At 47.5% G+C, this 12,556-nt stretch overlaps 1 protein-coding gene across 6 annotated transcripts in view; it reads left to right on the plus strand.

Moving 5' to 3' along the window:
• The first annotated feature begins 4,186 nt into the window (after positions 1-4,186).
• Positions 4,187-12,556, plus strand: part of GBF1 (golgi brefeldin A resistant guanine nucleotide exchange factor 1) — a 101,921-nt gene continuing 93,551 nt past the window's right edge. For all 6 annotated transcript variants that reach the window (XM_084290422.1, XM_084290426.1, XM_084290423.1 and 3 more), the window contains exons 1-3: positions 4,187-4,285; positions 8,671-8,776; positions 10,053-10,119. In XM_084290422.1, the coding sequence (XP_084146548.1) occupies positions 4,278-4,285; positions 8,671-8,776; positions 10,053-10,119 (181 nt within the window). In that variant the 5' untranslated portion in view covers positions 4,187-4,277. The remainder of the gene's footprint in view (positions 4,286-8,670; positions 8,777-10,052; positions 10,120-12,556) is intronic.

A 12,556-nucleotide genomic window follows, 5' to 3' on the forward strand; every position in this document is an offset into this window, starting at 1 on the left:
CAGGAGCGGGCTCGGCCCCGCCGTCGGGCCCCGGGCGGGTTTCCTCGGGGTCATTTCCCTGGCAGCGTGCCGCCGGTTTATGGTGCCAAAGGTCCCCGCGGGCTCTCCCCCCGACGTGTTTTGGAGATTAGGGGATGTTAACCCCGGTGATTTACGAGCCGTATGGATGTGATGTATGGAGGGCAAACGCGGGCGAAGCGGCACAGGACATAAGGAGGGGTTAAGCAGACACGGGCGTTACGAGTTACGGTTCAGAACCACACACAAACACGTTAATTCAGTAGAAGCGTGGAGAGTTTGAGAAGAGTGGGCAATGCTGACATGCTCGTGAGAAATTACCGTGTTTTTATACGGGTGGCACTCTGAGGTTCGTGTCTGCCCCACTGCTTCTGGCCTGCCAGAAATGACAGCAAACAAGAGCACAGCTTTTCCCATCCCCGCCTTTAACCCATCCTGGCACAGGCTCCTCTCCATCAGGAGAAGCGGGCGCAGCACGGCAGCATTAGCACTTTCCCAGGACAGTCCATCCCTATCTGCACGTGCCTCAGGGAAGCTGAAAACCCAGCTCTGGGGCTGTAGCAATGGAGGGGTGGTGCTTTGAACTGCCTGCCTGCCTTCCCCTCCAGACCTTTCCCCGTGTGTAGCCTGCAGCAAATACAATTAGTGCTTATGCTTTAAAGTAGTAATGAAGCAAAGGTATTTTTAGCTATTTCCTTCAGGCAACTGGAAATAAGAAGCAGCACCACGTCACAAGCTTGCTCCCTGTGAAGTGCAGCACGAAGACTGCTGGATTAGAGGATCTGGGGAGCTGAAGTGGGAGGCTTTCACTAGGACAACCTCCTTGCAACCGCCCTGTTGCATGAATGGTCTCTTTGGGAGGGAGGGCTCTAGCATTTGCTGTTGAAATGTAGTAGCAGCCCTTGTGCTTGGTGCCAAGACTTAGCGGTAGTTCATCTTGTCTTGCCAGCTGGAGGATTCGCTGCTGCAGAAGAGACCAAGAACTTCACCTGTGTTCAGGAGACAGATGTTACTACTTTGCATTAATTAGAAAATAGAAGGAGGAAAAAAAAAAAAAGCAAAAAAAAAAAAAAAGCAAAAGCAAACAAAACCCAGAGCAAACCTGACTCACATCTTGGCAGAGAGATGGGATGTGCAAAAGGAGGGAATTACTCAGCACGTTAAACATACTCTACTTTTTACCAGCTGGGAGGAGTTTGTTCTCCAAGAAAATCCTGTCTCTGCCACAGCCAAATTCAGCTGTTCTGCTGCTCCTGGAGGGTGGTGGAGTTGTTGATTGTTGACCATGGTTTCCACCTTTGTGTCTTAACTAATCTTTTAGCCACGCTGGTGCCATGCCCTCAGATGCCTTGAAGATCAGGAGCAAGGCTTGAATATGGCTTGGCCTCCTGGGATAGGTGGCACGGGGAGCGGAGGGTGGGTTTGATGCCTTCGTGGTGGCCAGGGCTCCCACTGCTGCATGCTCTTCTAGCTGCTATTTGCCAGTGTTGTGGGCTTCGTGCCCAGGTGTATCACATAGCCATAGCCTAGCCAAGAGGTGACGAAGATAGGACTGACTGAGGTCAGGCTGCTCCTGCCAAAAAGGCATGGCTTCTCGTGGCCAAGCAGAGACAATGGGAAACGTTACATCGGGATGTTTGTCTGGAGAGCTTCACGTCATGGGGAAATGCAGACACGGGGAAGGTAGAACAGCCGGGAGGATGTTTCAACCCAATGGGACTGCTCTGCAGCTTCAGTGTTGTGCTCTGTAGAGTTTCCAGATAAGGATTTTAGTATTCTCGAGTGTCTCAGTTTAGCTCTGTTGCTTCAGTTGTAGGTCCTGGCCTGAGTGCAGATTGCACCAGATGCAGAACATCAGTTTCCATTTGGAGAGACTTCAGCTGGCTGTGGGCTAGCCTCTACCTGAGCTTGCTCTGGAAAGGAGCAGCTGCTGAGAACAACTGCGTTCAGTGTTTAATGGCTTTTTCATTATTTTTTTTTTTCTTTTTTGGATTCTCAGCTCTGGGGAGAGTGACTGCAAGTAGTTCCTAGCCACGACAACTGCTTCTACCTTCTGAGCCAAATCCCTCTCTTTGCCTTTTTTCTGGAGACCTCACTGAGCCTTAGAGAAATAGCAAAAGCCTCCATGAGAAGGGGGTGGAAGTTCAACCTCTCCCAGACTATTTAACCTGGTGGAAAATTCCCGTGTTGCGTGTGCCTGTGTGTCTGAAATCTGGCCTCTGTGGATGACCGCAAACTGGCAGGAGCTGAGCAAGAGTAATGGACCGTGCAAAGCTGGTCCCGTCCATCAGTGCAGATTGCAGAGGCTGAGGTGGTTGGCAGCACGGATTTGTTACATTCTCATCAAAGCTTGTGGGGAGCAGGCTATTGCACTGGCAATCTGGTCCTGAACGAAGGCTGCCACGAGCAGTTGGAGTGCCCCATGGAAACTGCTCTGCACAACCAGCTGGCTGCTCGTGTGCCTCCCGTGGAAGGAGGTGAACTGGAGAAGCAGCTGGGTGAGGGCTGTGTGGAGGATTGTCGCTGTTTGCGGCCCCTCCTTATGCTCCTTGTGGGCTGAGGAGAAACATTCAAGACAAAAACTCAGCGGAAAGGCTGCATCTTTGTAGCGAGCGTAAAGCCCAGCTTTCCTGATCACACAGCGTGAACCTGGGGGATTTGCCCAGATTGCGCTGCTCTGATCCTGGGTTTCGCTGTCCTGTGCTGTGTGTAAGGCTCCAATTTGCTCACATGTGGTCTGCACACAGCTGTGCATGCCTGTGCTGCCGGATCAGGCAATCCAGGACCCCAAAGTTCCCTATTGCTGCCGGACTGGGCTGTCGGTGCTGCACTACGGCATCTGCAGGGTTTTCTGTCAGGCCAGAGGGGTGCCTGACGGCTGAATAACGCAGTGCACAGTGCGTGCGGGTGAACTTGCTTCTCCCCAGACAGCACGGGGCCGCGCTGTATTGTTTTCCTCTCCAGACAATGCAGTGCTGGATGGTGAGTAAAAATGCAAAGCACATTGCAATGTTTGCTCTCTATTAATGCACTAAGATGCATTCGGGTGAAGCAGAAGGCTGTGGGCTGGCTGGGTTTCAAGCCCTGTGACAGGAGCTGCCGTTACAGGGGAGCGGGTGGGCAGAGGGCAAACCACCACCAGCTCGGGGAGCCCCCAGATGGCTGCAGGTACCGGGGGGCTGCCGGTGCTGCTGCAGTGGGGCAGAAGGGAAGGAGCCAGGAGCCTCCTTGTTGCACCAGCCCTCGCCTGGTGCTTAGGTGGCCTTTTCCTCTGGGGGTGAGGGTTGTGGTGGGTGCTTGAACACTTTCATGATTTAGGGCAGGGACCAGTTTTGTGTTTTAGGACAGTGAATAGTTTTATGCTTTAGGACAGTGACCAGTTTTAGGTCAGGGACCCGTTTTTTTTGCTTTTTATGTTTTAGGGCAGGGACAAGTTTCATGTTTTAGGACAGCGAACGCTTTTATGTTTTAGGACAGGGACCATTTTTGTTTGTTTGTTTGTTTTTATGTTTTAGGACAGGGACCAGTTTTGTGTTTTAGGACAGGGACCAGTTTTAGGGCAAGGACCAGTTTCATGTTTTAGGACAGTGAACGCTTTTATGTTTTAGGACTGCGACCAGTTTTAGGACAGGGACCAGTTTCGTGTTTTAGGACAGGGACCAGTTTTTTTTATCTTTATGTTTTGGGTCAGGGCCCCCCTGTGCCCGCTCCGCCCTCCCACACCCTGAGGGCCGCTGCCCTTTGCCCCCCCCCCCCCGCCTCCCCCACAATGCTTTGCGCGGGCGGCCCTGCCTCCCGGCTCCCTCTCAACCACCCTTGCTGCCCCCACTTCGACTTAGCTCCGCCCCCCGCTTGCCGGCTCCCCCCGCGATTGGCCGAACGCGCCGCTACTTCTACCCTCTCGCCTCTCATTGGCTCCCTCCCGCCTATCCCCGCGAGGCCCGCCCCCCTCCGCTCGCCCTCCGCTCTCCCCATTGGGCAGGGGGCCGGCTGGGTCGCCGCGCCGCGCGCGGATTGGCTGCGCGGGCTGCCCGTCAGCGCAGTGAGCAGGCAGCGGGTTCGGGTGCGCCCGTTTCCACGTCAGAGCGCAGCGGAGCGGAGAGGGGCCGGTGGCGGCCGGGGCCCGCTGGACGCTGCCGGCAGCAGGGGGGGGCAGGGCCGGGCCGGGCCGGGCAGGGGGCGGGCACCGGCACCCACCCAGCCCCGGCGCCACCGATGCGCGGAGCGGCCGCCAAGGGGAGCAGGCGCCGCCATCTTGGATGCGGGGGTCAGTGCCGGGCGGCCGCCGCCTGTCGCGATAGTGTCGCGACGCCACGGCCGCGGGGGGAGGGAGGGCGCGTGGGGGTGGTGGGGCGGAGCTGAGGCGGCTCCGGGCCGGTGGGGGAGGGGGGAGGTGAGGGGGGCATGGCGACAGCAGTCCCCCGGCTCTCTCGGTGTCGCGACAGGCGCGACTCGCCCGCGACAGGGGCCGCAGGAAGCCGTTGTGCCCACAGGGCCTTCGTGTGGGCTCTGTTCCCGCAGGCCTTAGGAGCCGGCATTCGGGGGAGCGGCTCCAGGCCCGCGGCCTGGCCCTGTCGGGGGCGGCTGTCGAGTGAACTGTCGCGACAGGGGCCTCAAAGGGAGGAGGGGGCCCGGGCAGGAGCCGTCCCGTGGGCTGTGGGGCGGGGGGGGCTGCGTGTGGGTGTCAGTATGGCAGCTCCGCGCCCTGTGTCGCTGTGAGGGGCCGGGGCAGGGTCAGGCAGCAGGAGCTGGGCTGCAGGAGCCCCCTCACCCCTCACCAACGCGCCCCCGCTCCCCGCTGCGCCCCCCTGCAGCCGTTTCACCGGGGTTGGGTCCCTCAGCGTGGCTGAGAGCTAAAAGTACTGATAGGAAGCAGTGAGGTGATGGGAGCCGGCCAGGCTCCTGCTCCTGCCTGCTCACCAGCAGAGTTGCAGGTGTTACCCCGCAGGGGAAGGAGTGCTTCCTAAAAGTGTGCCTGTGGGAACACCCAGGAGAGAAATCGGGGTTCCTGTGCGCTGGGACAGCGTGCTTCAGGGCTGAGCAGCGGAGCGTTCAGCGCACGTGTGAGATCACGTTTGCAGGTGTAGTAGTTGTCCTTGTTTTTACGTGAAAGTTTTGCATCTGGTACTATTTAAAGAGTCTCAGAAGAGTGGCTGTTCCTGTCCACAGAGCATTGGTGAAAGCTTTGACAAGTGTGTGGGCGTTAGACTTTGTTGTTCCATGAAATTCTCAGGTGTTTACCTTTTTCCAGTCTTCTGACCTTGTTAGCGGTGAGGCCGTGACTGATGACAGCTTCCCTGTTTCCCGAGGTGGGCTGGGCAGCTGCGCTGGTTTGGAGCTGCCAGTTGAAGCTCTGAGCAGGAGCAAAAGCTGTGGACTGGTCTGTAGGCTTCAGCAGGTGCATGAACCCATCATGAGAGAGAAATAGGACTTTGTGCAGGATTAACCGAGGAAATGGGAAAATAAAATGCTTCTGAAATGCAGTAGGCACTTCTCCTGATTTTTCTGTGTAACTCAAGACCACAGAAGTTCACCCAGTCGTTCCCATGCTGATTCTGCTGTCTTCTGTGTGATTAAAAATTCCCTTTGAGGAAGGTATCCCGTCTTGATCTGAAGGCACCAGGAGCTGGAGGAACCATGGCTTTACTCGGGAGCTCATTTCAATGTTTATTGATCTTAGCATTAGCAGTTCTGGCAGCCTGTCCAACAGTTATAGGATATCCCACTCTTTAGTTCATACTCTTCTAACATGAACCCTGTTTAGCATTTTTTTTTGTAGGTTGAACAAACATTTAATGGTTTTGTTTGACTATGCCCAGGCACTCCTAAACCCAGTGCATCACTCAATGATGGACTGGTGAATCTTTTAACTTTCTCTCTGAAGCTTCAGAGCATTACTTTCAATTTTAAAACTTTTTTTCAGTATAGAACATCTACACTAAGCTCTGAAGCGAGAGCAGTTGTTGCTTGAATGCTGAAATTGTCTTGACAGTTGAAAAAGGGTAAGCTTCAGGAAGTACAGAGTTTGGAGGAGATATTTCCATCCTTGAAATAAACTTTTAAACAGTTTTGCAGGGTGGATGATGCTTTTGCTGAGTCCAATTCACAAAGCGAATCTCCCTGAAAATAGTTCTCTGGTCTTTTTTGCCCCCCTGTAATTATTTTCTGTTTCCTTCTCCAGCGCACAGCTGCAATGATCTCTTCCATGAACAGAGATAGTTGGCTGTGGTTTGCTCTGGAACGTGTTAGTACCATTTCTTGGTTGACTGCAAGCTTAAATGTGGAGCAGGAGCTTCTATCATCTTTACCCTGTGTTTGTGGTGGACTGGGCTCGATTTTGTTCACGATTCTTTTGGCTTAAAGGCAGAAGAAATAGTACCATGGGCAAATTCTGCCGTGTGTGGAATAGTATTTAAGCTTTGCTACTGTTTTCAATATCACTGTATCTGTTGAGTATCAGTGCGTGTACGGGGCACTGATACACGTTTGCCATTTCTTTACGTGCTTTTCCAAATCAGGTTAGGGGAGCCTTTGTTTCCTGAAGTCAGTTTGCTGAATGCCTTGAATGGCACTGCCAGGTTTACCTGCTCAGCATTGGCTTGTAGCAGTGAAGGCAGCGAAACTTGGGTTTTGACAAATTTGAATCTACAACGTTTCCTTAAAAGTGCCTTTGTGGACCAGTGTTTTGTTCTGAGATTTTCCATGTGGAGATGTGGAAAATATTGGAATTAGTGAAGAGATAAGTGAGGGACTTTATAAGGGAGATAAAATTTCCCATAAATGTGTTGTACTAATATAAACATGACATGCTGAGATAGAAAAAAATTGCATAAAACTAGGGATCACATTTTAAAGCCATCATATAACTACGGCATGAAATAGGTTACCGTTGGGATGGGAACATCTCTCAAGCGTTGGACAAATGAGTAGGAAAATCCCTGGGCTTCTGTTACGTACAAATGTGGAGGGAGCTTCTAAGCCGTTGTTCTTCAGGGCCCAGGCACGCTGCTTGGCACAGCTGGGTGTTTATTTTTCTGAATCATCTAGCAGGGAGTGAGAAACTGTTGATCTGGTCTCTTATGCCAGTTCCCGTGTTATCAAGTATTTTTGTCTTTGCCCCCCATTCGTTGTGTAACTCTCAGGAATACGGTTATTTCTAAATAACCCAATGAAGTAAGCAGCAGTGTTGCTGTAAGATTATGCACCCTGTTGCAAACATACCAAATCGAAACAACAAATCGGAGGCTCTCCCCTGATAAGGCATCATTTTATATTTTTCGTTCTTGTTTGCAGAGTCCTGAAGCAAATTAGTCTCTTTCGCTCAGAGAATATTTGTATATTTGAAGTGTTGTTGATAATTCAAACATGTTAATTAAAGCGAAGCCTGACAGATTCAGGATGTCTGTTCTGAGATTTGTGTGGCGGTGTTTCTGAAGCTTGGGGTGATGGACCAAAATTGCGTCCTCCTGGCTTTGCTTTTGCTAATGGACAAAAGTCCTTATATTCTTTCTTCTCCCCCCACCCCAATGGAGTCCTTTAAATGTGCCCGCCTGATTGGAAGTGCTGAGATTAGCATTTCAGCTGTTTTCAGTCTTTTGCTTTCCTGTGGATGTCCTGATGGGATTTAAAACTGGGTTCCTCGTTTTCCTTTCATAGTTTCTGCAAAAGTCTCCTTAGCATCTACCATTTCACTAAATACTTGTTTGCAGACACGGCATCATCTGACTCTGGTCTCTTTATAAGTCCTGTTTATTCTCTACAAACAGTGGTGTCTGTTCATTCCTCTCCATCGTTACTCGTTTATGCTCCACTATATCTGGGCTATAGCTAGTGGAGAGAGAACAACCCTGTAGTAGACTAATCTTGGTTTCTTTTTCTCAGACCATTAAAGATATTTCTCTTCTTGTACAATTCTTCTCTTCTGGCTTTCTCTTTGGGTACGTTAGATTTAAGCTGTTCCCTCAGGCTCCGTGTGCGTAAATGTCTACTTTTTGCTTTCACACTTTCTCCCCATGTTCCATCTGGTTTTGCCCGTTTTGTGGGATCTTACTCTTGACTTTTTGTACTCGTCTTCTTTCTTAAGAAGCCTTCTTTACGAAGCAGGTGTGAACTGAAGGCATTTTATAAACGATGTTATTTTGTCCAAGTTTCAAGTCCCAAAGAGTTTTGTTCTAGGCAGCTTATTCAAGCCCCTGATGCTTATTTAACAGAGTACAAGATAAGCTTTGTGTTCTGTTTAGAGCTGCAGGACCTTGCAGAAGTGCAGGAGATGAGTGTGTTGTGGCATTGTCATGGGGGTGCCTGCTGGTACCCTGACACTGTATCTTTCTCTGAACTTACTTATGCTGGAAAAAAGAGGAATGTACCTTGATGAAGTTGTCTTGCTTTGCAGATGTTCTGTTCTAACTAACGGTCTGTTCTCCTGTTCTTGAAAACACGCTTTGTGGAAAAGTACCTTACTTTTGTCTTCTTTTTGGGGAGAAAAAAAGAAGTGTTTGTCTGCATGTGCAAAACAAAGATCTAGAAGTCATGGGGTTATTTTTTTCATCTCTGCAGGCCTCCTGCTTGACTAGGGCCAGATTGATTCTTAGAGTCTGAGGAAGGGAATGATTCTGAGGGGCTGAAAATTAATTGAATAATCTTTGTTTTCAGGGTCGTCAGGATGGTGGATAAAAACATCTACATCGTACAAGGTGAAATCAACGCGGTGGTGGGAGCCATAAAGCGTAACGCCCGATGGAGCACTCACACACATCTGGTGAGTTACCTTAGGTTGTTGCTACCTGTTCGTGCTATGGCAGATACCGTCTGGTTTTAGAAAACTCCCTCCACCTTTTTGGCACTCTGAGGAGTATGTTTGTAACTAAAGTTGGAATGCTTTTCTGCATTGTTTCACGAAAAGCAGTTTTGGTTTCTTGAGTGTTAGTGACGGTCAAAGGTACAAAGCTGGAAATCTCCTACCTGTCTACCCTGTAAACAAACAAAACCCCTGATTGTATTCCACACAAGAATCATCTCATTTAGACTTTCTATCTTCTAGTATATCAGGAATTTTAAAGGTATTGTTTTTGTTTTTTTTAGGGAAATATCTGTATATATATTTTGCACCCCATTACAGTTGATGGTCCTAATCATGAAGCCATGAAATAACAGTTGGGGAAGTCACTATATATGGCGGTAGTTTTAAATTTTTCACATGGCAAAGTATGTTTGTTTTAGCTCTGTTTTGTGAGTGCTAGTTGCACTCTTGAATGGAACCCGTTAATAGCTTCATACCTGTGCTATTAAAAGCCATTAGCACGACGTTTCTAAGTAATGGTGCCTTGGTCAGTTTATGGTTTCCAAAGCGTAGATGTGTGCACGTAGTGTGCTGCATCTGTGGTGCACTTCAGAATGCCATGTGAATAGCAGGTGGCTGTCGCCCAGCCCAAGTGCTTTCAGTCTGTCAGAGGGCAGGGTTCCTTCTAACGGGCATTTCATTAGTGCTCACTGCCACCCTGTAGGTGTGGCTGCAGATGTACATAGCTTGGAGAAACTACTGTTCCTTATTTTAATATCCTAAAGATAAACTAAGGCTAAAGGATGCAGCTTTTCATATAAATTTCATACCGTGATTCTTTCTTCAAGTTATTTTAATGGCACCAAATGTCATTTTATTTCTGTTTCCATTACAATCTGCATAGATTAACATTATAGCAAATCCAGATGAGCCATTTCAATATGGTATGAGGTAGATCTGCTCTGAAATTTGTTGAACAGTGGAAGGCTAATCAGAAATACTTCTAAGGACAGTAAAACCGAAGTAGAATGCTCAGTCTTGAACTTATTCGTTGACATTTAAGCTGTACAGCATTGGGTAGCACGAGAAGGAAAATAAAAATGCTTGCCTTGATTTTGATGGAGTAAACAGGCTGACAGTGATAAACGCAACCCACAGTACTTCTTTGAATATGAAGGTGAGATCTTTACATGTCCATCATTAAGATTTGTCTTCTTGCTTTATTAATGACTTCCTTCCTATATATAACCTATAGGATGAAGAAAGGGATCCCCTGCTGCATAGCTTTAGCGTCTTAAAAGAAGTGCTGAATAATATAACAGGTAAGCTTATGCAGAAATCAGCAGGTACGTGTGCCTTCTAGGGTACGTGCAAATAAATGTTATATTTCCTTCTGTGTGCAAATGTGCTTTTTTATCTTATTTACTACCCAGAGATCATATACTGAATAACAAGAAAAGAGTTAATAAGTATATGCTTTTCCAGATGAATAATATGAGTACTAAACTAGCATACAGATACTACTGTTGCCACTATCTGGACATATCCATCCATCCATCCGTGTGTGTGTTTACGTGTTTTTTTCATTATACTAAAGCTTGTAGTAATATGGGAAATCTGCTATATTATTATGTATAATCTTTTTGTGCTTGGCTTATGCTTTCTGATCTGTGAGTGACTAGAAAAATCTGCTTGGAAAGGTGTTTCCCATTATTTGGTTTCTCCTTAAATTCTTCAGTTTGTTGGGTTTCATCATTTGTTATCAATAAGAAGTGAAGATGAGACTTCACTTTCCATTTGCACCTCTTGAATCTTGACGTGAATGACTCAAGATTTGAGTGTTTTACTTTGTGACCAGTTGCACCGAAAGGAGCTGGGGTTCTGTATTAATTACAGAAGTAGAGCATATGGCTGTGATGTGGATTATGACTAGGTTTTTGCTTCCAGACAATTTTTCCCATTTCCACCCACGTTTTCTCTGATTATAGTTTCAGGAGTAGCTGTTTAACCCCAGTATATATTGATAGTCTGGAAGTGAGGCTAATGCTGAGCTGCAGGTGGCATTCTGCTGGTTCTTCCCAAAATTTCTTACTGATTGCAGTATTCTAAAGGAAGCCTTATTTCTGATCCCCTTATCACAGTGAGTGTTCTGAACTACAGCTGAAATTTGAGATGGACTTATCGCATTTCTGATTGCAGAATGTGCCTGTTCTCGTGTCAGTGCTGAGCCTGGAATCTCCTCAAAACTAAGTTCACTAGAACTACAGCAGCGCCCCGTCCAGGTGCTGAGGACCTGTGCCAGCCCTAAGCCCTTATTTCTTCCTTGGTTGTGGCTGCCTGCAAGTGTAGTGCTTTATTTTTCTTTGCCTGGTGAACATCTCCTGGCTGTGAGCAGGACTCTTCTGTGAGGTCATGACATCATAGGCAACTCCTGCACAGTTTGTATTTTTGGATAATATCTTTGTTCTGGGTGTTACACTTTTCCCCAGACTAAATGAGTGGATTTATGTGTTTCTGTAAGCTCACTCATCTTCTGTAAGATATGCATACAACCATCAGAATTGTTTTAGGAGGACGATTTCCTGGCACTAATCTGTCCTTCTGTGAGATAAAATTTTGAAGATGAGACTCCTGAAGTTCTTTGCCATTATTGCAAATAGCACTTCTTATCAACAAGGTGGGGAGATGTCAGGATGCTTGAACAAATGCAATACGAGTAAATGTCAGGGGCTGGCCATTAATCTGTAGCTCCTGGATGCAGTATGCTGTTGACTTGTTGGGAAAAAATGCAAGCTGAGTATCTGCTCATGTTAGAGAAAGCCAATTTCCATGTACTGAGAGACTCTCTGTGAGTATTAGTCATCATGTAAGTAGGTTTATGCTGAGCTAGTAATTGCTTATATACAATGATGATAGCATATTGGTTTGATTACATGGGGTTCTTTCGAACAGGTAATTTCAGCTTCAATGACTTGTGATTTGTAGACTAGTGTCTTGAGATAGGACATCATTGCTATGTTCATTTTTTTTCATTTTAGACAGACTGGATTTCAAGCAATACTTTGATACAGAGTCTACTGCCTCATCTTCCAGGCAATGAAAAGTCCAAGCTTATTATTATTATTTTTAATTATTATTATTTGGGGGTGGGGGCAGAGTTTTTTTTATTATTTTTTTTTTTGCCTGGACCTTCCTTTCATGTCTCTTTCATTAGCTCATGGAAACACATTGCTTTTATATTTAAATTTATTCAAGCTGTAATCTTTGACATTTGAGTTAGCTTTTAGTACAATTTTGCATTTATAGTAATATATATTATGTATTTTCTCAATCCCCCAAGAACCCATTTTAATCTGTTCCGGATGCAAATTTCAGGCTGCCTTGTCCCATCTCCCCTCTTGCTCTCGCCCCCCCTTCCCCTCCCCCATGGAGCATGTTTGATCAGGTGTGGCAGGAATATCCACTGTCAAGCTGCGCCCTTTATATTAGTCAATATTATCCTTCCTTCCCTCCCACTCCCTTCATTCTCCTCTGGGCTTTACCAGTTGATTTATAATTTTGGAATTCTCATCGGAGTCTGTAATACAGTTTGTTCATTATTTAACCAAAACCTGTTTAATGAGCAAAGAGAGGCAATGTAAATGTTAGGCATGTTGCAGTGGAGTACCTTTTGTTCTCCTCTGAGCTAGTGGGTATTAACTCTGTCGTGACTGTGATGCTGAAATACCCTGGTCAAGGGGCTAAAGATGCACTGTATAC

Source organism: Netta rufina (assembly GCF_964035555.1).
Source record: "Netta rufina genome assembly, chromosome: 7".
Lineage (NCBI taxonomy): Eukaryota > Metazoa > Chordata > Aves > Anseriformes > Anatidae > Netta > Netta rufina.